Source organism: Mytilus trossulus, chromosome 3 (assembly GCF_036588685.1).
Source record: "Mytilus trossulus isolate FHL-02 chromosome 3, PNRI_Mtr1.1.1.hap1, whole genome shotgun sequence".
Lineage (NCBI taxonomy): Eukaryota > Metazoa > Mollusca > Bivalvia > Mytilida > Mytilidae > Mytilus > Mytilus trossulus.
Window position 1 is genome coordinate 62,741,649 of NC_086375.1, and position 26,657 is coordinate 62,768,305.

At 30.8% G+C, this 26,657-nt stretch overlaps 1 protein-coding gene across 1 annotated transcript; it reads right to left on the reverse strand.

The window, feature by feature from the left end:
- Positions 1 to 667: 667 nt before the first annotated feature.
- On the reverse strand, positions 668 to 19,106 carry LOC134709614 (homeobox protein MSH-D-like). Its single transcript, XM_063569767.1, has 3 exons — positions 18,554 to 19,106; positions 8,079 to 8,248; positions 668 to 909 (listed from the first exon to the last, which is right to left on the reverse strand). Exons 1-3 carry the CDS (start codon positions 18,990 to 18,992, stop codon positions 712 to 714), a joined length of 807 nt encoding a protein of 268 aa, XP_063425837.1. The 5' UTR covers positions 18,993 to 19,106; the 3' UTR covers positions 668 to 711.
- Between the last annotated feature and the right edge of the window lie 7,551 nt (positions 19,107 to 26,657).

Genomic DNA, 26,657 nt, shown 5'->3' on the forward strand with positions numbered 1-26,657 from the left:
TGGATAAAAGCATAGGATTTCGAAAATCTGACAAAAATTCCAAAACATGACAAGCGAACATCCTTAATCAAGAAGGAAAAGATATAGACCACATCATTCAGATGGTATCTATATTTGTATATAAGTAATATCTTGTAAAATCGTTAGTCTTACCACAAAGACACGGTAAAAAGACGGATTCTGTTTTTCACCAGTTTTCAAAGTGTACAGGTTTCAGGTCTGGAAATAAATTGCTTGACACGTTTTTAATAAGAAATGATAACAAGTTATCAAACAAATAAAACGATATTTGAGTATGCATGTATAAGTTTTACATGAAGATATTCATAAAACTTTATTTGAATAAATGCATCCTTAATCACATGAGTTAAGTAACGTATTAGAAAATGTGCCATGTGACAATCACAATCGCTTGCACGAGTCAATTATGTCTAACACTTTCTGTCAAATATTTTTGACAAAACAGTATAACAAAGATAAACAGTACTTTGAAAACATTGATATTAAGTATGCTTCAACACTGATATTTCACTTGAATTTTCTTTTATATATACAGTACATAAATGAGTTATCCAAGATTGTATTCTTCATGAACCAGAACATTGTCTTAATGCAAGACGACATCAAAAATAAAGTTATATATAAATTAACAATCATCAAGAAAAACAACAACACCGTTCTCAGCTCTACGAATGAATAAGAATGTTTAAATCATTTTATGGAGTTACTTGATGGAGTACCGAATTGGAATGTCTGTGGTGGCGTCGGCGTTCTTACATTGTTAGAGAACGGCCATAGCATTCCAGAAAACATGGCTGTTGATTGTTTGTTCTGGATTATTTGTCCTCTTTGTGCAGCTTCACGGTCTCGTCTTTCGCGCGCACGTCTGTTCTGAAACCATATCTTCACCTTCAATTAAAAAAAAAAATCATACATTTATCACTTGCATTTTAAAATAAAATTTTTGTCTGAACTTTAAATTATCTAAAGACCTGCATAAAATCTTGTCAGATTGGTAACTGTTTGATTTGTTCACACATCACTGTCAATAAATGGAATTTTATGCAACTGGGATACAAGCGATATTTAGTTAGCTATAAAAATTAGGTGTAGTCCACCATTTTCTACATAAGAAAATGCCGATACCAAGTCAGGAATATGACAGTTGTTATCCATTCCTTCAATGTGTTTGAACCTTTGATTTTGCCATTTGCCTACAGATTTTCCGTTTATAATTTTCCTCGGAGTGCGGTATTCTATTTTTTTTACTTTTAACATAAGATAGAAATCGAAAGTGAAGTAGAAACAGTATTTTGCATTAACTGCAATTATAAAAGCTTGAATATTTGCTTCCATTTTCAATAAAACAAATGGTTCAACGAGTAAGCTTAAAAGTACATACAGTTAATAAAAAGGTTAATATATCTATACACAGATTGATATTGTGTGGGTGTACAAAAGATTTAATGACTTAAAAGATTAAGCAATGAATATTTCAATTATATACTTAAAAATGAACTATATACGTCCACAAATCACGATATTTAAATAATTTTTTTAAGTATAAACATCACAAGTTGCATTTTTCCTCGACAAAACTTCGATTTTTATTTTTGGTTTTCATGCTTTGGACATTTTCTATTAGAAAATTTGTTGTTTAACATTTGTTAGTATTGATTGATATTACATTAATGTACATATATGTAATATTCGATAATGCTTATTTTTCAATAAATTTCTGACATATGAAAATGCATGCATTACAAAAGATTCAAATAAAGTTGCTGACTGTGTGGACAGATGGGAATTAAAAATGGGGAGAATTGACAAAAGGATAAATAAGGATAAATTTACAACCACGAATTCGTTTTATTATGCGTTCCATTGTAGGAGAGACATCAAACTTTAATAGGTCGAAACCATGTTTTTTTTTGTATTGTCTAAATACGTCAATTCACAAAACGATGACCTCAGCTAAATGTTAAAATAATGACGCAAAATTATATTGATATTACATTTATTGACTTGACTAATTAAATACACAATCGTGCAATGTAATGAAAAAGTGCCAAACATAGATTGAAACATGATTAAATTAAACAAGTTTGATTTATCATATTAATACAACAAAGGGTAATCACATCTGACTTTTATGCGAAAATAACAAAAAATCCATAATTAAACGTTTAGACGAGTGATGTCCCTGCTGCTAAGTCAATGGCGCGTTTAATTTTCCATGCTGATGGTGTTATTTAGACGTATTTATGGTATTATGTACACTGTGATACGTGGTCTGACCACTCATTACATTTCTTTGGACACTGGTTAATTATATGTTATTCACAACAATTCTCTAATTTGATCCATTTTACCGAAAAATTAATCTCCCCACAGGTGGGAAAATTACCGGAGACAGTAATTATATTGAACATATCAACAATGCAACTGTTCGTACCTAATCTCTAACTGAGAATATATAGATGTCCGCATGTCTCTGAGAAAATGAATAAATAAAAATGTAAATCAACTTAATAACTTGAAAACGAAAGATTCTCGTCTTCTCGTGAGAGACCGCTGGTGGTGTGAGAACAGAAAACAGAAAACAGAAAAATAACGCTTCTTGTGATCAAGGGTTGCCTTTTGCGGTCATCATTTTGATAAAAATTTGGAATAAACTTATCATAGATACCAGGACTAGAACCACTTTTATACATATTTTTAAGTTTTGTCAAAGACAGACCATATTATATGTCTATGGTTCAATTTAAAATTGTGTAGAATATGTAAATTATAAACACTAATGTATCTTACATGTCATATTGCATCAGTTTGAATGGTCTTCCCCCATTTTGTATTTAACCTGGAGTTCGATATTTTTGTTCGACTTAACTTATTTCTTCTATCAAAAGAAAAAAGAATCTTATGCTTATTTGGCTTTTTTTTTTTGAATTTTAAATGTAAATCTTTATCGTATCTGTAAAAAATCTTGAAACAAGTATTTGCGTACATGATGAATTTAATCCACAAATATTTTTTTTAATGTTCTGTTCTGTCTAAGATGAATACATTTTGCCTTAATGCTTTTATTTTAAACACATTTTTTTACAGGCAAGCACCCCAGTCTTAGTGTTCTCCAAGTAGGAAAACTAATGACTAAATCATATTTTGTAGGGGATTGTACATGAAAAATTTCCATTGATATTTTCCTTTGTATTTTTTTTAATGAGAGCAAATAATATGTCATGGAGGGTAAAAAAAACAGGATTTTTTAAATAAAACAGTTTTATGAATATTTAATTGCGATTATAAACAAACTCAAGAAGACGCATTAATAGATGTAAAAGTTCTTAAAAATATAATTTGTTTTTGCATTTGATATTGGAGTCTTTTTTCACGTATAGATCTATATTCCGGTATTGCATATTTTAAATGTGTAATAATCTTTCAATCCACCTAAAAAAACAATGCTAAATAAAAATATTAAAAAAACGTGAAAACAGATACTTATCTTGATAATTACAATCCAGTAAAAAAACAACTTATAGGAGTTGCTCATGATGATTTATTAATTTTGTTTAAGGGGGCTCGCGGGTCTAAATAAAGGCAACAGTAGTATACCGCTGTTCAAAACTCATAAATGCATGGACAAAAAACAAAATCGGGGCAACAAACCAAAACCGAGGGAAACGCATTAAATATAAGAGGAGAACAACGACACAACACCGAAACGCAACAGCACACAGAAACTAAATCATGTTTCCCCCTAAAATAAGAATTCGCTATATTTTTCTATAAATGAACTTTATTTCATACTTAATAGAAAAATAAAATAAAAAATAAATGGGATCACCGATTATTTACGCTCACAATCTGCCTTCGAAAAAAAGCATACATTTCTGTAAATGTACTTGTGCATCTGTTGAACTAATAGGAGAAATAGAGGTAATATCGAAATAAAAAAGGAACTAAATTACAGAAATCGCTAAATTTTACACTAGTTTAGTTTAAATACAACTTATTTGAAAATAAAAATAAAAAATATAGATCACCGATGAGTAAAAAAAAAGATGAAAAAATATGGGATTATTGCACCAAAGGGAGATCATTTGTGGCTTTTTCAATGATATAAACATTTTAAAAGTAACATTCTAATATGACGTCCTTATTATGCTTTGTAAACAAAGCTGTGTTCTAATGAGCATAAAAATATGTTTGACACATGCGCACGAACTTACTGTGTATATACACGTTATTTCCATCGTTATCCTTTAAAATGTATACATTTAAGCAGCTAGCATAAACTTTTAATATATAGTTTTATAAAACAACTTATATTTTTACCCTGCTCGTTGTTTTTTAAACTTATCAATTATGAAATGTAATGCACAGACTCCTTGGGGAGGAAACGGGAAAAGCCAAACATTTTTACGGTATTTTCGTAAGCTTCGACCTATAAAAATACTGTTTTTGTCCTATTAGAATCGAAATAATTCCTTTGTGTCATGCTCTATGCTCATTTTAACATGGGTAGGCATTATATTTGACCACATTTTACACCTCGCTAACGCTCAGTGTAAAATATCGACAAATACAATGCCTACCAATGTTAAAATGAGCATAGAGCATGACACGAAGGAATTATTTCATAATCCGCGAGCCTCCTTAAGTGTCAAAATAGGAAAATTGAAGCATTATTCTAAAACACACAACTAGCAATCAGTAGAGATAATGCGTAGAACACTACTGAACAGACTTTTTTTCTGATCTTTATACATGAATGAATTTTTAATACTATAGAAAGTGTTTTGTAAGATTTAACAACATTTTAATAAAAAAAAAATCAGGTATGCATGTTCTATGAATTTTTCCTAACATAAATTAAGGTGAAAGTAGATTGAATTAGTACCCTGTCTCTTTTGAAAAATGCATTTAAGATATATAATATCTCAAATTTTCTCAATAAATATTTTATTCCCAAATAAATATATTTTATACATTTGAACGTTTTCTCAAATTTTTTTTTTAACTTTTTATTCTTTGAAGAAAATAAGAGAACAGATCCTATCTATGCAAACCATATGATTTGGATGATTTCACGGTATTTTTAAATGACGAACGTCCTTTTTGCACCTAAATGTAATCTTCTAATACGGAAATACTTCGTCTGAATCATAAATATCTTTCGTTAATATCGTTGGTGCAATCTTTGAAATAAATATGATTTTCCTAGTTTTGTTGCATCGTCATGATGGGACGATTCGATGCCTCTAAAGTTTGTTGGTAGGATGTGTTGTTTTTTTTTATTATAAATTCACACATTTGTTTTATCCCTTATATTATATTAACTATGTATTTGCATTTAGGTATCGCAGATCAAATTTGTTCGTTCATATTGTGTTAGTTTATGTTTTTGATTGAGTTAAGCCTTCCAATTGGTATATTGTGTGTTTTTCTATGTTGTGATGTCATACTATTGTTTCAGAAAAAAGGAGAAGGTTTGGAACAATTAAAACGTTTAATCAGTTGCTAATGTTTGCACCTGTCTTAAGTCAGGGATCTGATTTACAATATTTGTCTTTGTTTGTGTAATTTATACGTCTTTCTCGTTTCTCTTTTTTTTTATATAGATTACCGTTGGTTTTCCCGTTTGAATGGTTTTACACTAGTAATTTCGGGGTCCTTTATAACTTGTTATTCGGTGTGAGCCGATGCTCCGTGTTGAAGGCCCTACATTGAACTATAATGGTTTACTTTTATAAATTGATATTTGGATGAAGAGTTGTCTCATTAGAACTCATACCACATCTTCCATATCAACAGTATCTTTATATTTTGGAAAAGACTAAAATTATAGCAAACCACAGAAATACAGTTTTCCTGTAAAAGGTAAAACGGTTTAACGCCATGGCTATGTTATCGAGGTAAAATAGACGAAAAACCTTATCAACGAATTTAAATGTTTCACACACATGTGCAACAGAAGGAAAAAAAAATAAAAACAAACCAAACGAACGAACGTAATAGAACAACCTGGATATGCTTCATATTAAAATTCATATTATAAGACATACATCCCTCTTTTTTATTTTGTAACCCGGGATTGCGCTCTCAATTGATTTATGACTTTTGAATTGCGGTATACTGCTGTTGCCTTTATTTATATAGTATTGCAATGCTCGCCGTATTGTTCTATAAATTTTCTATATTTTTCTGTTTAACAGTCTTACAAATTGTTGTAAAATTGTTCCAAATGACATTTCTACTAAAGTTTATAAGACATGATTTAATAACTACGTTATTTGATCTATTCAATATAAGAGCATGACAATTAAGTTTACAACAATGATGTCTAGAAAACAGATTGAAATTAGTTCTAGTATTATTAATGCACCTTTTAATTCAAGACGTACTGTACAAATTACTTTACGAATTCTTTAATTTTCCTATAAAATTGTCTTTTTTCTTTGATATTACTATTTTAAAAGATAATAAAACCGGTGGTTATATTAAGACAAAGATATTAATGTATACCATGATGAGAACTTTATTAGTTGCTTTCTAATTCTACTCGAGCGGCTAATTATATGTCATCAATGTATAATGGACATGTATTCTAGTTTTAGTGTTTCAGAAAACTTAATTTCCTATTTTTCAGATTTAATCTGATTTAATCTGTACAATAAACTCGTGGATGTTATTGGTTATGAAGAGAAACAAACCAATATGAAGTTTACTGACACAATACACCATAGAACTCAAAATCATTTGCTCTCAAATTACATATCTTAAATGACAAATTAAAAGACTATTGCAAAAATCAACACAACGTTATTGTTACAATATACACGATATAAAAAGTTATTAAACAGCAAAGATAGAAATATTATGACAGGTTGGAGAAATTTGTTATATTTGTTTTCAGCTGAATTAGGAAAATATTGTCGTAAACCTTACATCAAAAGAACACTAAAAACGTTAAGAAATTATAATATAATCTAAAAATTGCACAAACTGACGAAAAATAAATTTGTAAGAATATCGACAGGGTCCTGTTTTCTGAAGTTACATAGAACAAAATTATACCTCACTCAAAAGACGACATTTCTTACTCTTAAGAGATGCTTTTGAAAGTGTCTCTATTAAGGATAGTTCCTTACTTTTAACACATTGATACACGTGCAAATTTTATTCATTTGAGTTTCAATATACTCTCGGGAACTAACAGTTTTCATGAGTAGTAAAAGCTTTAACGTATTCGATTTTACATCATATTCGCATTTCAACAGTTGTTTAATACAAACCAGTTCATTTTGATAAGCCATGTCCTAAATTCGACAATTTAGCAAAATTCGACAATAGACGTAAAATTGTAATTTATGTCTTAACTTCTTAAGCAGCAATTTGTTCCCCTAACTTTTTTTAATTTCAATAGTAAATTCTGAAGCTCCTAAATATCATGATCAAGATTTGACAATTATTTGAATTTTACCTGTTGAAACAAATACAAAGACAATATGTCATACGTCTTTGCTTAAAGACCGTAAATATAAAAAATGAACAACTCTGAATTCTAATGTTACAAGAAGTATATCGAAGAGAAATGATCGACCTGTTCTCATTGTAAGATTTATAAATACTTCAGAGATCAAAATCACAGGTCCGGCAAAGTCAAATAAGTAAAATTATATTTTTAAGTACCATAACAATATATGCTTGGAAACAGAAGTAAACATAATATCAAAATCCACCTTCCATACAATAACAAAAATGATAAATGGTTATAAACTGACAATGTGCAATCAAAATGCTCTATTCAAACCTAACCAGAATACCAAATAGCATATGAATATGAACATGTTGCTTGTAAAGAAAACATATTTCCGTATCACTGAATGTTACACTTCGCAAATAACACGACCGATTTTTTTGCCTTTTTAAATATAATCTACAGAAGACTCACGCTTGCATCTACAGACTCTCCGCTTTATCGGTATTTTTGTTATTTAACTTTTTATGTTAGTCCTTGTTTCTGTAAGATTCTACACAGAGTAAAATAAATGATAAAATATTACACTTACCCTTGTTTCTGTAAGATTCAACAGGGTAGATAACTCAGCAACATCCATACTACTAAGGTACTGTGTTCGACGAAATTTCTGCTCTAATGCCGCTACTTGATGTTGTGTAAAAGGAACTCTGGGGTTTCGACCAAGCTTTCTTTTCTTAATACAATCTTTCCTTTTGTTTCCTTCAAATATACAGACAACTTGCTATATTCATTGTTTGGATTACCAAGTCAGGACTATCGCAGTTGTTTTTCACTCGTTTTTATCGACTTCCCCGTTTTTAATTGAGTTTAGAGTTCAGTATTTTTGTTAAATATTTTTTTTAACTGGAACCATGTTGAATAGTGAGGTCTAGTTAATTTTCCTGGTATTTATCTTGTTATACACTTTAATTATGTTTCATTGCGCAGTTTTTCATATATCCATAATGTGAATACATTAACGAAAGTAAGCACCATTCATGGTCGTTGAATACAACCTTGTAGCAATAACTTTTGTTTTAAATTGTGCAATAAAGGACATCCAAATTTAAAACCAAAACGTATTAATTATTACCTGATGGAAAATAAGTTTCAACTTATATAGAAATACAATGTGTTTGCTCATATGCTGTATATGAATATATCAAAAATGTTCAAAAGATTTATGAAATACAAGTCTTGATCAATCTTTTTTTATACCTAGGTATAACAATTTTTTTTTAGAAATTCAGCATAGTGTTTTGAGATCTCAAAAGTTCCAACGTAAAACTAGTATGCTCTGAATTTCAGAAAAGATTGATACTATTTTTCAAAATGACATTTGTGAAATTATTCAAGGAAAAGAAACTGTAGCCATATTTTATGACTATACGGTAAGCTGTAATATTAAAAAAAAACTTATCTTGTTATCGGTTTTATAGAATTTATTGTATATAATCATTTACTAAAAGAAACAAATATTGTTAAAGTTAACCGACCCTAAAAAGATTGCAAATTGATATTTTAAATTAATACATTATTGTTTGAATAGTGAACCGAAAAATGGGATTAGGATCAGCTATCGAATATAAACAAGTAATTTAAATAAACCGAATTACGAAGTAATATTTCCAGCAGAATCTATAACGTTTAGGCACAATTCAAGTATACGCTAACAACTCGACATGGGAAGAGTAAAGGCAACAGTTGTTTACCGCATGTTCAAATTGTAATAATTTGAAAATGGAAGTACTTAATCAATATTTCACCGCGGAAACATTTAAAAGTATGGTAGGGTTTACTTTTTTATATGCAAGAAAGTAATCTAAAAAGCAATGAAAATCAGTCGAAAGTCGGAAACAAAATTGCAGAAACTACTGCAGGATTGACGTCATCAAGTTTAATTTATTACATTTTATTGTTATCAAACCTTTATTTAAAGTTTTTTTGTCATACCTGGGACTTTGATCTGCGAATTATATGATTGAACCGAATAAAGAGAAAAAAGAGGATGATAAAAAAAAGAATTTGAAAACTAATTATTACTTATTGCAGAACATGTAATTTGGACATTTCGGACATTTGAAAATAAAGACTTAATTTTAAAGTGATGAAAAGTCTAGGCTTGACTTTTACGATGAGTTGAACTTTCAAAGAAACCCGTTTAGCTATAACTGTCTCCGAAAAGCATCATCTTGTTGTGAAAATTAGACATTAAACAATCATCTATTAACTTTGTTTTGCCATAAAGTCTTTCACACCGATTGTGCTATTTGTATCACAGTTTGACCATGGACTGCAGCTAACCGCACACAAAGTAAATCTACAGGATAACTAGATGGACGACCGGAAGATACTGATCACTACAATGGTGGGCGGCACTGAATCGTTTGTGCGGGCCTGTTATTTGACAAATACAAGGTAGTTTTTACTATTTGTTAATTATAACCTCAGTGTAAATTTACACACAAGATTTTTAAAATGCTTTATGCCTGCCCATCTGCTACATTTAAACATCAATTTAAAAGTGTTAAAACTGTTAAGAATATCTAGTTTGTCATCAGAATACAATCCAAGGTATATAGGTAACTTCATTACCTGACATAAAATTTAATTTTGGAATTGAAATGGAATAGTTGAAATTTTATAAACTATCTGCATTTTATATTTGTAGATTTGGATTGTTTAACAACATTTTGTTTTACTTCATTTCTATTGAAAAATGTAAAGATATTCAAACCAATTTTAGTTAAACAATAGGTTATAGATAAAGTCAAGATAATAATACATAAGCTATGGAAACTAAATAAGTGTATTAATTTAGTATACCATAATTTTTTTTTTATATAAACATTGTTTCGGTTTTATATATATTGTTGGTTTTTTTAAAATAATATATATATATATATATTATTATGTATCATATATCATATTTAGATATGTCGAAAACTGATTTGAAAATAAATAATGTGTCTACTGGAGTATGTTTAGAAAAACACTAAATCAACTGGGTTTTATGACAAATTATAAAACGTTGAAAACTCATTAGTGAGGACAATTCAAAAAGCATCCACCAAAATTTCAGTCCAGAACTCAATGAATGAAAAATAAATGACTACCACTCTTATTCCTTTCAAAGTTCACACCATTGGAACATCGGTAAACTACTGTTGTCTAAATTGATTTAATGGCTTACAAAAAAGAAGAGGACACAGGTTGTATAATTGCCAATGAAACAACTATTCTTTAGAGAAAAAAATGACGCAGAAGTTAACAACTATGTGTCAACGCATAGCAATATACAATGTAAAAAGCCCATACCGCATAGTCTGCTATAAAAGGCCCCTTCCGGTTCATTATTTTGCTGTAAAATTATCTTGTCAAACGAAATCATAAACTTATATAACATATAAAAAAGAAGATTTGGTATGATTGCCAATGAGACAACTGTCCACAAGGGACCAACATGACACAAACATTAACAAATATAGGTCACCTTACGGCCTTCAACAATGAGCAAAAGCTCATACAGCATCGTCAGCTATAAAAGGCCCCGACATGACAATGTAAAACAATTCAATCGAAAAAACTAACGGCCTTATTTACATAAAAAAAAGATGTCATCAAGCGTTTTATGCTTGGAACTTTATTGTGGTTGATGAAAAGGAAGGTAAACGTTATTATTAACATTTCATCAGATTATTTTCAACAAAGATTCGAAAAGCCATAAGGTTTAAACTTATAGCCGCTGTGATGAAAATACTATTAGAGAATTAAAACAAAAGTATCGTTCTTGCACCATCAAACTGAATCAGAGAAGTTTATAAAAATGTGACTCCAAACTTATTAGTTATAGATAGTTCTAAAATATTAAATCATAATTAATATGAACTCGTTCACCACAGATGTGAACTGAAATCAGACGTGACCATAAGCCTCGTTTAAATCATACGAAATCAAAAAGGATTCACGTTACATCATAATTCAAAGTATTAATATTTTCCACAAATTTAATGGATTTAATATTCTTTGAAAATCGAAATAAATAAAGTTTCTTCAACAATTGGTATTATCAAATGACAACATTAATTTACTTTTACTGTCTTCGACATAGGTCTTGAGGACATAATTCTTGTCTGAATAGTTTCAGGTATTGTTTCAAAGTCCCCCCTCTGGAAAATTATTTTAATCATAAGATATTACTTTCATATTGGAAACCGTAAACTTTCATCAAATAAATTTTCAAAAGGAAAATATAGTTGTATTAAATAATTATTAAGAAGTAAATAAATTGAAATAGAATTTATTAACTAATCGGTTAGTTCTGACTGAATGCACGCGACCATATGCTCACCCTCAAATAATTTCTGGTATTCAGTTGGTTAATCCATCGTTTTTTTGTAATGAAAAAAACATATACCTACAATTACAGTAACTGGTTTAAGGGTTAATTGATTGCCGTGTAATAAGAATGAATTTCTATAAACCTGTTTCACAAGTTTTAGCAGTTGAAAAACGCATCCCATTTAAAATTTTCATCTCTAATGTTTACAAATATTTAATTCTTTTTTGGGTACATAAAAACAAAGAAAATACACATATCGAAAATCAAGCATGTGGTAATAAGAGAAAAAGACATATCATTCATTGAAATTAGATAAATGTTATACGCAAGAAATAAATTGCTTAAGGATGTACACCTCTGAGGAGCCAAAAACTTCTAGAATTAAACTTTTTTCTGAAACAGATTTTTGGGTTTATATGACTGTAAAAATACTTCAATTCTGGTCATGAAATCTTGCCTATTTTTTAAAACATTCAAAGTTTGATGTTTCAATTAGTTTTCCTAGAGGATATTATAAAAGATTTTGCTTCATCAATATAACATTTTAAAATTTTCAGTTTAAAACAAAATAATAATATCAACGATGATTGTATCGCTTACTCATCTTTTATCATCACTATTGACTTGATAGGCTAAGTGTTTGCCTGAATTCAATTTCGATTGTACAATGCAAATTTTGAAATCAAAATGGCAATGCTTTAACATGTTAACTATGCAAAACATTCTATCAACAAACGATGACTGAAGGTGCAGGCGCAAATATGGAAATGAGAAATCCCAATTCCAAGGTAGATCTATTAACTATTTAAATATTTCATCATACTCACTCAACATAAAGCTTCATATTGTGCTCGCAGCTGATATTTCATAATGTTAAGGGTGAACACCTCTGAGGAGCCTAACATTTCTAGAATTTAAGTTTTTTTCTTAAACTGATTTTTGGGTTTATAACACTGTAACAAAATAATTGGTGAAGAAAAAAATCATATGATGGTGCACTTCTTTTTTTGCTACGACCCTTTGAAAATGCCCGATTTTGATGATTTTACCATTTTTTATCGACTTTTTACCTTTTTTGGGGCTATTATCGTGAGAAAAAAAAATCACAGTTCCACAATTAAACTTTTGTTCATACTCTCAATATAGATGAAGTGGACCAATCTGAATAAATCCAAATAAAGAAACTATAGGTAGGTGTTTATATAAGAAAGTTTTATCATATTTTGTTGCTTTTTTGTGTCAAATATACTCTTTTGTGGTTAGTTGTCTCATTGGCAATCATACCACATCTACTTTTTTATATGTTGTCAATTTTGGAATTTTGTGATTTTTCTCTGTTTAAAGAATAAAATGCATATTATTTCAACTTCCTTGTTATAATGATTGACAAAATAATCTAGGAAAATTGAAAAGAAAAAGTTATATGGGATGTTTATGTTTCTGGTAAAATCATTTTTTGTTCCCTCAAAATTACAGCTAAAAAGACTGACTTGGTTATTAATAAAATTGGAATTTCTTATTACTCAAAAACTACTTGCACAATACTTTTCACAGAGTTAAGTTAGACAATGATTATTATCAAATTCATTGCTATTTTCCACTTGTATCACATATTTAATTCCAGAACGAGATTTCAATGAGACTGAAACGTCAGAAGAAAACATCCTTCAAAGAGCAACGTTAGTACATAATAGAAGAAAAATTTACTGTGGGAACAAGTATATCCCATTCGTATTAGCTTTGCATTTGGTAATGCTCACTTTACTATTATAAAGGTATGTTCGTCAAATAAAAAAATCATAACTACAAATGGAAACATAATTTAAATATATTTAATGTATATATAACCCTTATATATCATACAAATTCCACCACAATTTTTGTTTCAATGTCCCGAGTGTTCTTGCGTTTATATGTACTGTTGTACTGTCATGTATGTTGCCATTTTATCGGTGTCTGTTTCAACATTGTCATATAAACCGGAGGTTTGGCTAGCCGTTTACAAGGTTCAACCCATCACATTTCTTAAAATGTCCTGTACCAAATCGGGAATATAGCAGTTGTTATCAAATATTCTATTTCTGTGTAGGTTAGCGGTTTGTTTTTGCAGTTCAGTGTTTCTGTAGTTCCGTTGTTATCTTTTTTACTTGATGTTTTCCCTTACTTATAGTTTTTAACCCTGATTTGTTTTCGCTTAAACGATTTATAACTATTGAACAGCGTTTTACAACTGTTGCCTTTGTTTAAGAGTATTCTTATGCGATATCAACGTGTCTTAAAGGACGAACACTACATTTTACAAAACACAATGCTACGTGTATGCACAAGAAACACGATCACACATCACACATATAGACAAGATATAAAACGAAACATATACCCAAAAGAGAGTTGCTGCCTTCATACTTATCCTTAGAATCGGTCTTAAAAAAGATTAAGTACTTCAATCCTTAAATCTTGAAACAGTGACGGAAGACAGCATATGTATTATTCCAACTCGTAGGAGAATGATGAACTGGTGAGAATGCCATGGAAAAAACGTAAAACGATCCAAAGACGAACAATGAAATATGAAATATGAAACACAGCATACAAAACTAAAGGCTTTAAAATGTATTCGTTATTCAAATATGAATTTAATATAAGAAACATCTTTGCGAAGATTTTACATCACCGTAAGGTACATTCTACATGCATTGTTCTTAGCCATGGTGTTGTCAGTTATTTTTCTATCTATGAGTTTGACCCTCCCTCTGGTATCTTTTGTCCCTCTTGATTGAGTCGATGAACAAATATAGCACATTTTTATCAAAATGGTAAATTTTCAGTATGTAACACACACGAAGCCAGCATGGAATTATCTAACAATAAAATCTTATTTGATGAAGTTCTAAACTAAAAAATAATTGTAGTTGTTTTGAAACTTTTCATCATGCTGCCCACATAGTGTTAAACTTAGATAATTCAACAGGAGGATTTATCAGAAACTGCAATAGAACAAACCAGTCATAGATATTAGAATTAAATTTTGAATTTACGCCAGACGCGCGTTTCGTCCACAAAAATAAAGGCAACAGTAGTATACCTCTGTTCAAAATTCATAAACCGATTGTGAAAGAACAAAACAAATCCGGGTTACAAACTAACACTGAGGAAAACACATCAAATATAACACTCATATGTGACGCTCGAATCCAACAAAGTTAAAAAGGCCAAATAAAATACGAAGTTGAAGAGCAATGAGGACCAAAATTCCTAAAAGTTTTGACAAATACAGCTAATGTTATCTATTCTTGAGGTAGAAAAGCCATAGTTTTTCAAAAATTCAAAAGTTTTGTAAACAATTAATTTATAGAAATGAATTTTAAAATATCTCAATATAGAAGTCTATTCGTTTGATTAAAATTTAGAATAACGGATTGCAATCTTAATGTTTGTTCCATGAGATAGCCATGGCAGGGTAAAACGCGGCAGCGATACAAGGCTACTAGATTGGTACTTTACATGTGCGTTTTATCTAAATAAGACTCATTGGATAAAACAGTCCTGCTTTTATTATAAGTCAAACAAGCAATAATGTAATAGAAAGCACGTAAATAAAAAGTCTTCATTGTAAACAATTTGAGTATCAGATATCAAACAATAGTTGGCGACTTGCAGGGCGAAGTAATATTTATTTATTTGTTCTGCATAAAAATCAAAACATAGCAATAAAAATTTTCAGAGATGTATCATTTTACAAATCTGATATTTAACAGCTTTTTATGTCATATTTACGTTTATTTATCAGTTACGTGATCTTAATATGGTAAATCGATGAACTAAGTTATGAAATAATCTTATTTTAATCATTAAATAAAATCAAGTTTGATGTCGCAATAAAATTTGTATTTTACATAAAGAGCAACTATAAATTCGAAGTCAAACAAGCAAGGCGTGATATAAAGTACATAGATATAGGAAGATATGGTGTGAGTGCCAATGAGACAACTCTCCATCCAAATAACAATTTAAAAAGTAACCCATTATATGTTAAAGTACGGTCTTCAACACGGAGCCTTGGCTCACACCGAACAACAAGCTATAAAGGGCCCCAAAAGTACTAGTGTAAAACCATTCAAACGGGAAAACCAACGGTCTAATATATATAAACAAAACGAGAAACGAGAAACACGTATATATTACATAAACAAACGACAACTACTGTACATCAGATTCCTGACTTTTGTCAAGATACCGCATCAAACCCTAAACGATATTGATACATGTATAAAGTCAAACGAAAACTGAAAATAACGCCTCGTTATTTATATCAATCTTTTAAAGAAAACGTATGATAAAGCCACTTTTTTTGGCAATTGAATTAGAAAATCAAAAAGTATCATAAATATTATCATTCTCTAGCTGTTCCTCAGACTAAGTATTTCCATTTTTAAATGTTGTCTACCATATTGCATTAGTGTAAAACTGCCCTGTGAAAAAGCCTCAAACTGAAATCTTGTTATAATGATTCAGATAGGATCAACAGATTTACACAAATAGATAAATGTCTTACGAGATGTGTTGGTCCGTTTTACACTGCATGTAAAATATCTTTTTAAATAAGGATGTACAATTTTATAAAAGGGGTCGTATTTTTGTGACTGTCCCAAGTCAGGAGCCTCTGGTCTTTGTCTAAACTAAGGATTTTCTTATCCCACGCATATATTACCTAAGCCGTATTTGGCACAATTTTTTGGAAGTACAGATCCTCAATGCTCTTCAACTTTGTACTTTTTTGGCTTTATAAATATTTTGATATGAGTGTCACTGATTAGTCTTATGTAGACGAAACGCGCGTCTGGCGTACTGAATAATAATCGTGGTACCTTTGATGACTTTGTTAAGTCTTGTATGATTTTTAATTTTACTTCATTTATATGTTTCTTAGTTTAGTATGACGTCCATTATCACTGAACTAGTACACATTTTATGTTAAGGAGGCAGCTGAAGCACGTCCCCGGAAGCGTGATTTTCTTGGTGGTTCTCGGTTCTACTCTTTTGTCTGGTTCATGTCTCTTTGGCATATTACCCATTTCAATTCTCAATTTTATTGTTCAAATTAATTATGTCAAACCCATATTTTGACTATTTTATTTATTACGTCTGTTTAGTTCACGCATCGTTGTAAATATAACGAAACTTGATGAGACTTTCGTACAAAGTGAGAGGTTTAGCGCTTTAAAACCAGGTTTAATCCAATCCACCATTTTCTACATTTGTAAATGCCTGTACCAAGTCAGGAATACGACAGTAGTTGTCCATTCGTTTTTGATGTGTTTTGTCATTTGATTTTGCCATGTGATTAGGGTCTTTCCGATTTTATTTTCCTCGGAGTTCAGTTTTTTTTGTGATTTAACTATGTACCAACATAAGAGTCCCCATACCTTGACTACCCATTAGGGTTTCGCACGGTCGGTTACATCATTTGGTTTATATTTTCACAGAAGGAAAATTAACTAATATCCTTAAAAAAAGGGATCATTATATCTAGTTTTAAATACTTTGGAATCCAACAAAAAGCAATCGACAACTTAGGGAAAGACAATTCCATACGGAATTATTGTCGAATGATCTTGTTGATTGGGTAATAATTATGGTAGACAAAGTTCCCACTTTTACATCTTCTTCAGTTATCTTTATTTTCATTTCAATTCCTGCTATTTCTTTATCGACACGTTACTTTACTACAATTTTTACAACAATCAAAATGGGGGGAAATTCTGAGGGACATTCCAATTAAAAAAATATTATAACTTGGTTATAACACACGATTAAATAGGAAAAAGAAAAAGAAGCAACAACCACAAAAAGCGGGAAAGTTATTAGGTGCTGATGATGTCGTTATAACTTCTAATGCTGTTAAATCAGATTAAAATTACTCAAATATGCATTTGAGTGCACTAAATTCGTTTATTTATGACTATATTTACGAATAAAATTATCTTCATTTGAAATTGACTTATTGGTTAAAATTTATGGATGTCTCAATAATGGATTATGATTATGAAACTTTATTTGTTTCCTTTGAAGTGTAAAAGCCATTTCAACATATGAAGATCTGCATTAAAGATTAACATTTAATGTGTCAATTTGATTAAAGATTTAAATTCTATTCAAGTATTTTTTTCTACAAGAATAATATACCAAATATGAATATTTTTTTATCATGTTTGAACACACAAATTTATATTTGAAATGACATTAGAAAAATAAAATATGCATTTGATAATATGAAAGTTTTAACACCATTTCACATATTATTTTCTAGTTATACCAAAGTCTTAGATATTACGAGGACGGCATTGTGATCAAACCCAGCATCCAAATTGTTGTGTCCCGGTAAACTATAAATAAAACGTTTCACCCTTTTCCCTATCAATATTAAGTAAGAATTTCAGAAATATGATTTTTCACTGTGATTGAACATAGTAATTTGAATTTTAGTAAATGTGACTTAAGAACAATGTTGTTTTCCTATTAAAAAAAATAATATATTAAAACATTTGTTTAATAGTGTAACCCTCTGTAATACAAGAAAAGTTCTTGCTATTTTATGGGATTGATATAAATTGAAACGTATAAAAAATACCTTCAATCTAAGCAATAAGCACTTTATTGAAAGCTGATCATTTAGAACTTACTTGATAGTTTTGGTGGTTTATATCTCGTGCACTGTAACCATGGTAAACTATCGTCTTCATCGTCTGTTTCATCAGAATCTACCACATTTATATTTGCTTGTCCAGGGACAGTCTTAGTCGTCTCATGTGCTACCTCTCTTGAGTCATTCAATATACTGTCAATTGAAAACTTCATTTTTTCTTTACCAGTGGACGGAGTTTCGTCTAGTTTCCCTTTTCTTTCTTCGTCATGTTTTGTTTTTCTATCACTAAGCTCACTTTCAGGTAGAGAAGATAGCTGTGCATTACTGACTGTCTGTAACGGAATGAGTTGTGGTATTTGTGTTGGATAATACCCGAAATTGGAGTAAAGTTCTTGTCTTCTTTGGGGATTCATTCTATTGTAAACTGCGTAACTACCAGCGAAAAAAGAAGCGAGCATGTCCATGCTATTTTGCATAGAGAATAATTTTAAGGTAGAAATTACCTTTCTAATTTAAACAAATTGTCATTCACATAAACCACCTGTGAAATTAGCGGAAAATATGTAGTTTGAAAGGCTGATTGAGATTAAATAGAGATTTTAGTATAAACTGGTAAAATTGGGCGTATCTAATTCAGTTTTATTCCACTGTTGCAATTATTGTAATGTATTGCGCATGCGTTATACCCGTTATTCTGAAGGTTTTAATTTTCCAATGCGTCGAATACCTTTAATGAAACAATGATCGCACCTGAGACTGGAAGGTGGTTTTCAGCCTGCTACACCAAATTTTGTTAGTGATATCATTGGTATTACGATAGCATAATTACGCAAGGAGTTGGCGGAGCTCGCGAGTAATATATGTTGATTAATAATGTCAAAGAAGAGTTAATTAATTAATTAACTAATAATGCGAAAATTGAATAGATACGATGAATCCTCCATGACATTAAAACAATACGCGCACATAAACCACAGAAAGATGTTCTATTTAGATTTTGTTGGTTTCTATGGACTTTATTTTGCATGGAGTTCGGTATTTTGTATACATTATAAACGATAATGTCGTCATCTCAATGATAAAAAAATGAAAAAAATCAATGATGCAGTTTCGCATATGACAGACAGTGCCTATAACAAAAGGAACTTATTCTAGAATTAAGTCGGTCATATGTTGAATTCTCACTGATTCCGCTAAAATTACTCAGTTTGTGTTGTTCCTTGCATGCTTCTTATAGTCTCATTTTATTGCTGTTCAATAAAAAAATTGACGACATACGAACCAATTGACACATTAAAACCAGTCATGAGAAATATATATATACCCATTAAAGTTGTTTGAATAAGAGCATACAAGAAATAAAAGTGCTAATTTATCTTAACTGACGATATTGGGCTAGAAATAATGGTAATAATACAATTAGTTTGGTTGGAAACTGTTTTGATTTCCAATTTGCATTTTACACTGATATGAATTGTTAATCAGTATTACTGATATATATCTCAACATTGGCATTAGTCGACAATACTTGGGAAATGTTGAAGAGCTATTTGGTTTATGATTCATGATTACAGTTGGATAAGATCTGAAAATTTTAATGTTATTTTTACATTTGCGCCTACATTGAAATAAATGTATACTATTCGGACGAGTTTCTTCTGATCAGAAAAAAAAATCTCATGAAAATATCTCAACATTTAAAATAAGAAAAATATCAGATGTTGTTGCCAAGAAATGAATTTGCTTCAATTTTAATTAACTCTATGATATGTAACAGTGATGTTATAACTAGCAAATTAGTCCACAAATTCTATGCATAACTCATAACTGAAGTCAAAGATAGGAGTTTGCCTTTGATATCATATTTTGTCTGTAATAAGGACTTATAAATCCATTGAGAAAACAATGTTACAGAGTTTACTAGGAGATTAGAAATATAAAGACTTAAACTATAGCAGTGTATAATGCCAATGAAAGAAATTTATTTAATTAAATAAAAATAAACATTTAAGATTATTTTTAAAAGTTCGTAAAGGTTTTGCTGAAGAAGAAAAAGCCAACAATTACCAACACTCATTACTTCAATTTTAAAGACCCAAAGATATAAATCGTTCAAAGCATGCACAGACCAAAAGGGTATGGTAAACAGAATAATTTTACTTCATTTTAACTTATAACATATTTTTCTTAAATTCTTCAATGAATAATATAGAAATTATTGAGAAATTAATGTTCCAACTTTTGAAATTAAATTCACAAAAATACTGAACTCAGAGGAAAATTAAACACGGAAAGTCCCTAATTAAATGGCAAAATCAAATGATAAAACACATCAAACGAATGGACAGCAGCTGTCAAATTCCTGACTTGGTACATGCAATTTCAAATGTAGAAAATGGTGAATTGAACCTGGTTTTATAACGCTAAACCTCTCACTTGTATGAAAGAGGGACAAAAGATACCAGAGGGACAGTCAAACTCATAAATCGAAAACTGACTAAAGTGACTGACTAAAAATTAAAGAAGACAAACTTTAATGGTGGTATACAGTGTTAAAAATCAAAGTAATTAAGTGCTTCCCCTTGTTAGGTACTTCTACATCTTTGGCTTTTGAATTTTAGGGTGTGACTTTTCCTGATGTGGGTCAGGTTAGAAAAGCGTTTCAGATTCGCCTAAACATGAAGTAAAATTGTTAGCGACTTGTTTTTGCTAAGCATCTACTTTTCCGTTAAACATTATACAAGCCGTTTAAGAACTAGCGTGATAATAACATTTACAAGAAATTGAATTCGTGTTTTGAATTTAAGCTAATTGTTTCTTCATATTAAAGCATAGGATTCCTACTATTGTTATAAAATATAATTTAATGAAGCCCTTCAGGAATAATTCTCTTGGACAATTCTTTATTAAAACAGAAAAATGAATAAGATATTTAATATCCCATCATCCACACGCACAATTTTATAATTCGCACCCTATTTTAACCCGAGGAAATTTTTCGTAATTGGAATAAAGTCAGATTATGGAATGAAAGCCCGCAATGTGTTATTAAATGGAAACACAATGAACACGTATCTATAATGAAGGTTTCGTTTGATTTTTTAATGCATTATAGTTCAATATGACATTTATCTTACCTATATCAATATCCCAAGCGCCGAAGAAAGCAAATGACAACAATTACAAATGGTGGAAAACCACGATGCAACGACTTGGTAAGTCTCTCTTGCTACATGCATCACCTCTCATATCATAATCAACCCCATGGGTGACTGAGGAATGGCTTTATGGTGAGTTATGTCTTATTCAGACCGGTGTCCTATAGCCATTCTTCCCCCATGCCAAAATTTCCGGGGGGAAAAACTGGATCGATCCAATATTTCCCCCCGGAAAAATTGGCATGATCCAACTTTTCCCCTTCAGCGTTGTAAGGGGAAAACTAGGATCATGCCAATTTTTCCCCCGTGATTAGCATGATAAGCTAAATTTTCCGCCTTGTAATATAACGTCGGCGACGTCACGATAAGATTTTTTAAATGATAGTAACTTTTTTCTCAGTTTATAGTTACCAAAGCTTCATCGTTTGAATATACGTTTGATATGTATTTATATGTGTTTTTCTATGTTGTGATGTATAACATTGTTTCAGAAAAAGGGAGAAGATTTGGCACCATTAAAACTTTTAACGGCCCTCTGCAAATGTATGCACCTGTTCTAAGTCACGAATCTTATGAACAGTAGTTGTCGTTTGTTTATGTAATTTTAAATACGTGTTTCTCGTTTCTCGTTTTTTATATAACTTTAATAGACAGTTGTTTTTCCCGTTTGAATGGTTTTACACTAGTAATTTTGGGGCCCTTTATAGCTTTTTGTTCGGTGTGAGCCAGGGCTCCGTATTGAAGGCCTATTGTGGTTTACTTTTATAAAATGTTATTTGGATGGAGAGTTGTCTCATTGTCACTCATATCACATTTTCGTATATCTATATATATATATACAACTCGTCTAAACATCAACCCAACAATGTTAGATCTGTAAATTTGCTTTCGCAAATTTTTGGTTCTTCCCTCGCCGGGATTCGAACCCATGCTACTGTGATATATTTATTCACACGAAGCACATTTTGATCACATCCATTCTCTTTAGTGGACCCTTGGTATCATTGACCAAATAAATACAATTACTAGTACTTTAACCACTTCTGACCAGTCAGTAGTTTTTTCCTTGCATGTGGACATATAGACAGTCATTTAAAAATGTTAAAAGACTCTAGAGGTCACATATAAAGATTATTGAATAGAGAGACAGACTTGTTGACTCATAGACAGGCCGTACTGTGACCTATAGTTGTTAATATTTGTGTCATTTTTTGTCTTTTGTGGATAGTTGATTCATTGGCTGTAGAAAGATTTGTGTAAATGTAAATGAACAACAAATTTGTATATTTATAAATAAATCTAATTCTAGCACTGTTCGGTTTAATTTCCAGACTCTATATAAACATAGTGAAATCTATGATGGGGGAAAGATTGGCATGGGGGAAAAGTTACTATATGTATACGTATTGTCAACTTTCCGCAGGGGAAGAATCACAACGATCCAAAATTTCCCCGGGGGAAAGATTGGCTCATGCCAGTTTTTCCCCCGGGGGAAAAACTGGCATGGGGGAAGAATGACTATATAACACCGGCAGAAAACCCCTTCCCAAAGTGGGGCGTCTGTTTGAATTTGCAGGACGTAAAAATACGCAGCCACGTCCGGTTATGAGGGGAGGTTACATCCCATGAGTCGTGCATGTAAAAAGAATACCACGTCTTCGTACGTTAAGAGGCCTGTCAACAACTCTTTTGAACCTCTGCAAATGGGATGTTGTTATGCTAAATTTCTTTCTATATCCAATATACACTTTTGTTCAGTGGCATCTCAAATTTCCCCGACCATCATCCCGGACGACCTCATTTTCGTGACAAAGGCCAACTTATTGTATGTGTTGTTAGTTTGTTCTCGTCCCTGACCATGCATGAAATATTTGTCGCTGGACGGTAAGCAACAAGCAATTAATCAATTATTTGATTCAAAGGTCTTATTGAATAGAACGTACGCGTATCAAATTCAGGAGCATTGACAGTAAAATATACAGTAAAACGAATTCAGTATGACGTCAACTTTCACTGAACTAGTACACATTTTTATTTAGGGGCCAGCTGAATACCACAACCAGGTGCGGAATTTTCTCGCTGTGTTGAAGACCTATAAGTGGCCTTCGGCTGTTATCTACTTTTTGTTGTCTTTTTGACATATTCCGCATTTCTATTCTCAATTTCATATCGATAGAAAGTATTAAAAAAACATAAGTGTTAGACACATCAAATAATGTGGGATGGAACACGATGGACACAGCAATTTATATATTGTCCATTTCACAATACAAGACATACTGGGCTAGTAGGAGTTATTAGCTGTAGATACATAACGAATAGTCCAAAATATCTTCAGGTTTGACATTTATATATTTTACATTATTTGTTTTTTATTTCAGAGAGTTCTATTGGAATGATCAAGTTATACGATTGGACACAATTTTAACATATACAATATATGTAGATTGATAGCAAATATCAACTAGAGGCTCCAAAAAGCCGGTGTCGCTCACATGATATTTTTATTTACAATTGATGCATGAATAATGTAACCGTTATACTTTGCTCTAGTTTCAGAGTCATAAAAAAGTCATAAATGCATGCATCCCCCCCTATGTTTTATTTTTATCTCAATTATTTCATGAGAAGACTTTTGTAAAAGATTACAAAAAAATACGAAAAATTGTAAAATTTTACTTTAAAGGGCAATAACTCCTTATGAAGTCAATTGACAATTTTGGTCTTGTTGATTTATTTGTATGTCTTACTTGCTGGACATTATTGCTGTTTACAGTTTATCTTTATCTATAATAAAATTCAAAATAGTAACCAAAAACAATAAAATTTCCTTAAAATTACTAATTCAGGGGCAGCAACCTAACAACAGTTTGTCTGATTCGTCTAAAAATTTTAGGACAAATATATCTTAGCCTGATGAACATTTTTATCTCTGTCAAATTTACTTTAAATGCGTTAGTCTCAGAGATATAAGCCAAAAACTGCATTTTACCTCTATGTTCTGTTTAAAGCTAGGTCGGCCATGTTTGGTTGGCTAGTGGGTTCATCGGACACATTTTCAAACTAGATACCCTAATAATGATTTTGACTAAGTATAGCTTAATTTGTCTCCGTAGTTTCAGAGGAGAAGACATTTGTATAAATTGTAAAATTTACTATAAAGGACAATTACTCATTAAGGAGTCAATTAACCATTTTGCTCATGTTGACTTATTTGTAGATCTTAATTTGCTGAACATTATTGCAGTTTACATTTGATCTCTATCTATAATAATACTCAAGATAATAACCAAAAACTGCAAAATTTCGTTATAATAACCAGTTCAGGGGCAGCAACCCAACAACGGGTTGTCCGATTCGTTTGAAATTTCAGAACAACTATATCTTGACCTGATAAACAATTTTAACTGACATCAGATTTGCTCTAAATGCTTTGGTTTCAGAGATATAAGCCAAAATCTACATTTTACACGCTATGTTCTTTTTTTTTTTTTTTATCCATGACGGCCATCTTGGTTGGTTGGTCGGGACATCGAACACATTTGTTAGACTAGATACTTCAATGATGATTGTGGATAAGTTTGGATTAATTTCGCCTAGTGGTTTCAGAGGAGAAGATTTTTGTAAAAGTTAACAGACGACGACGACGGACGACGAACGCAAAATGATGAGAAAAGCTCACTTGGTCCTTTCGGCCAATGGGGCTAATAATATATATGAAACATTAGTTATAGACAGCAATGGAAGAGTCGTATTGTTACGAACAGAAGAAAAAAACGAATAAGAAAAAAAAACCAATTGATAGATTTCCGTTGAAAATTATCCTAATATGCTTTCTCCTAATATGCATAGTAAAGCATTCATTCAGATCTTAGTTTATTTTGATATATGAATTTTACGCTTTTCTACTGTCTACTGTTTCCTAGAAGACGCCCTTAGATTTTTATGTGTTTTTGGTAGTTGTGTAACTGTATCAATTTTTCTGTAATTCTCGTTCATTTAACATCTAATGTTTACCATAACTCATACTTTCTTCAGAGAAAAATGCAGAGGACGGAACGGAAAAGAGAACGCATATAATTAAAAATGATTTTTGAAATAAGCTTTTTATCGAAATTTCGATATACTATTATGTCTATTATATCTTATAAAATTTCTGTTTTTTTCGGATGTTTTACAAAAAAAATCTTCTGGGGTTGAATCTATCAAAAGGAAAGTACTAATAATACTGATGATATCAATAATAGTATCTATTTTAGAATATAAAAGAACTAAACAAAAAAGTTACTTGAGGCTTCTGTTGAAAACCAAAAAAATAGTAACATTTGAAATATAATTAGGTCTTATACCCAATAGTGCCAGCCTTAATTCTTATTACTGATGTTAATTCTGAAGGGGTAATTTTAATCATAACATTTAAGGAAATGCAGAAAGATCCTTTAGTGGGCCAGGAGACACGCACTATAATTTCATAAAATTCTTCTTTAAATGATCGTAAATCAAAGCGCTATAACTCTATGATGATCTATGACACTTCAGCTATAAAAGAATGTGAAACCGTTGGTTTTAAAATTGAATACAACAGAATCCGGACATTTGTTTTTCATTTACGACCATTGAACTGGTACCACTACGGATCAAGTCAGTACCTATGGTCAAACATTATTTACGCGTTTTGTCATTTTTAATCAAATTCAATTTTTAATCTCGAAGGAATATCGACTGAAGACAGGTGTGTTTTTTGTGGGGTTGTACTGCTTAAAGCTGCAAATGATATTTCTTACTTATCGTTTCATGTGTAGAAACATTCTGCACAGAGAGTTTCTTATAGAAGTAAATCAATATTTGAGTATGTGTTCAAAATGATTTGAAAATCTTGGATTCAGTTGGGAATCATAACAACCAACTAACAAATACTTTTAAAGGTTTATCCTCTGAAGTCATTTGTACTAGTTGTTACCGAAACAGTCAACTTTACCAAAT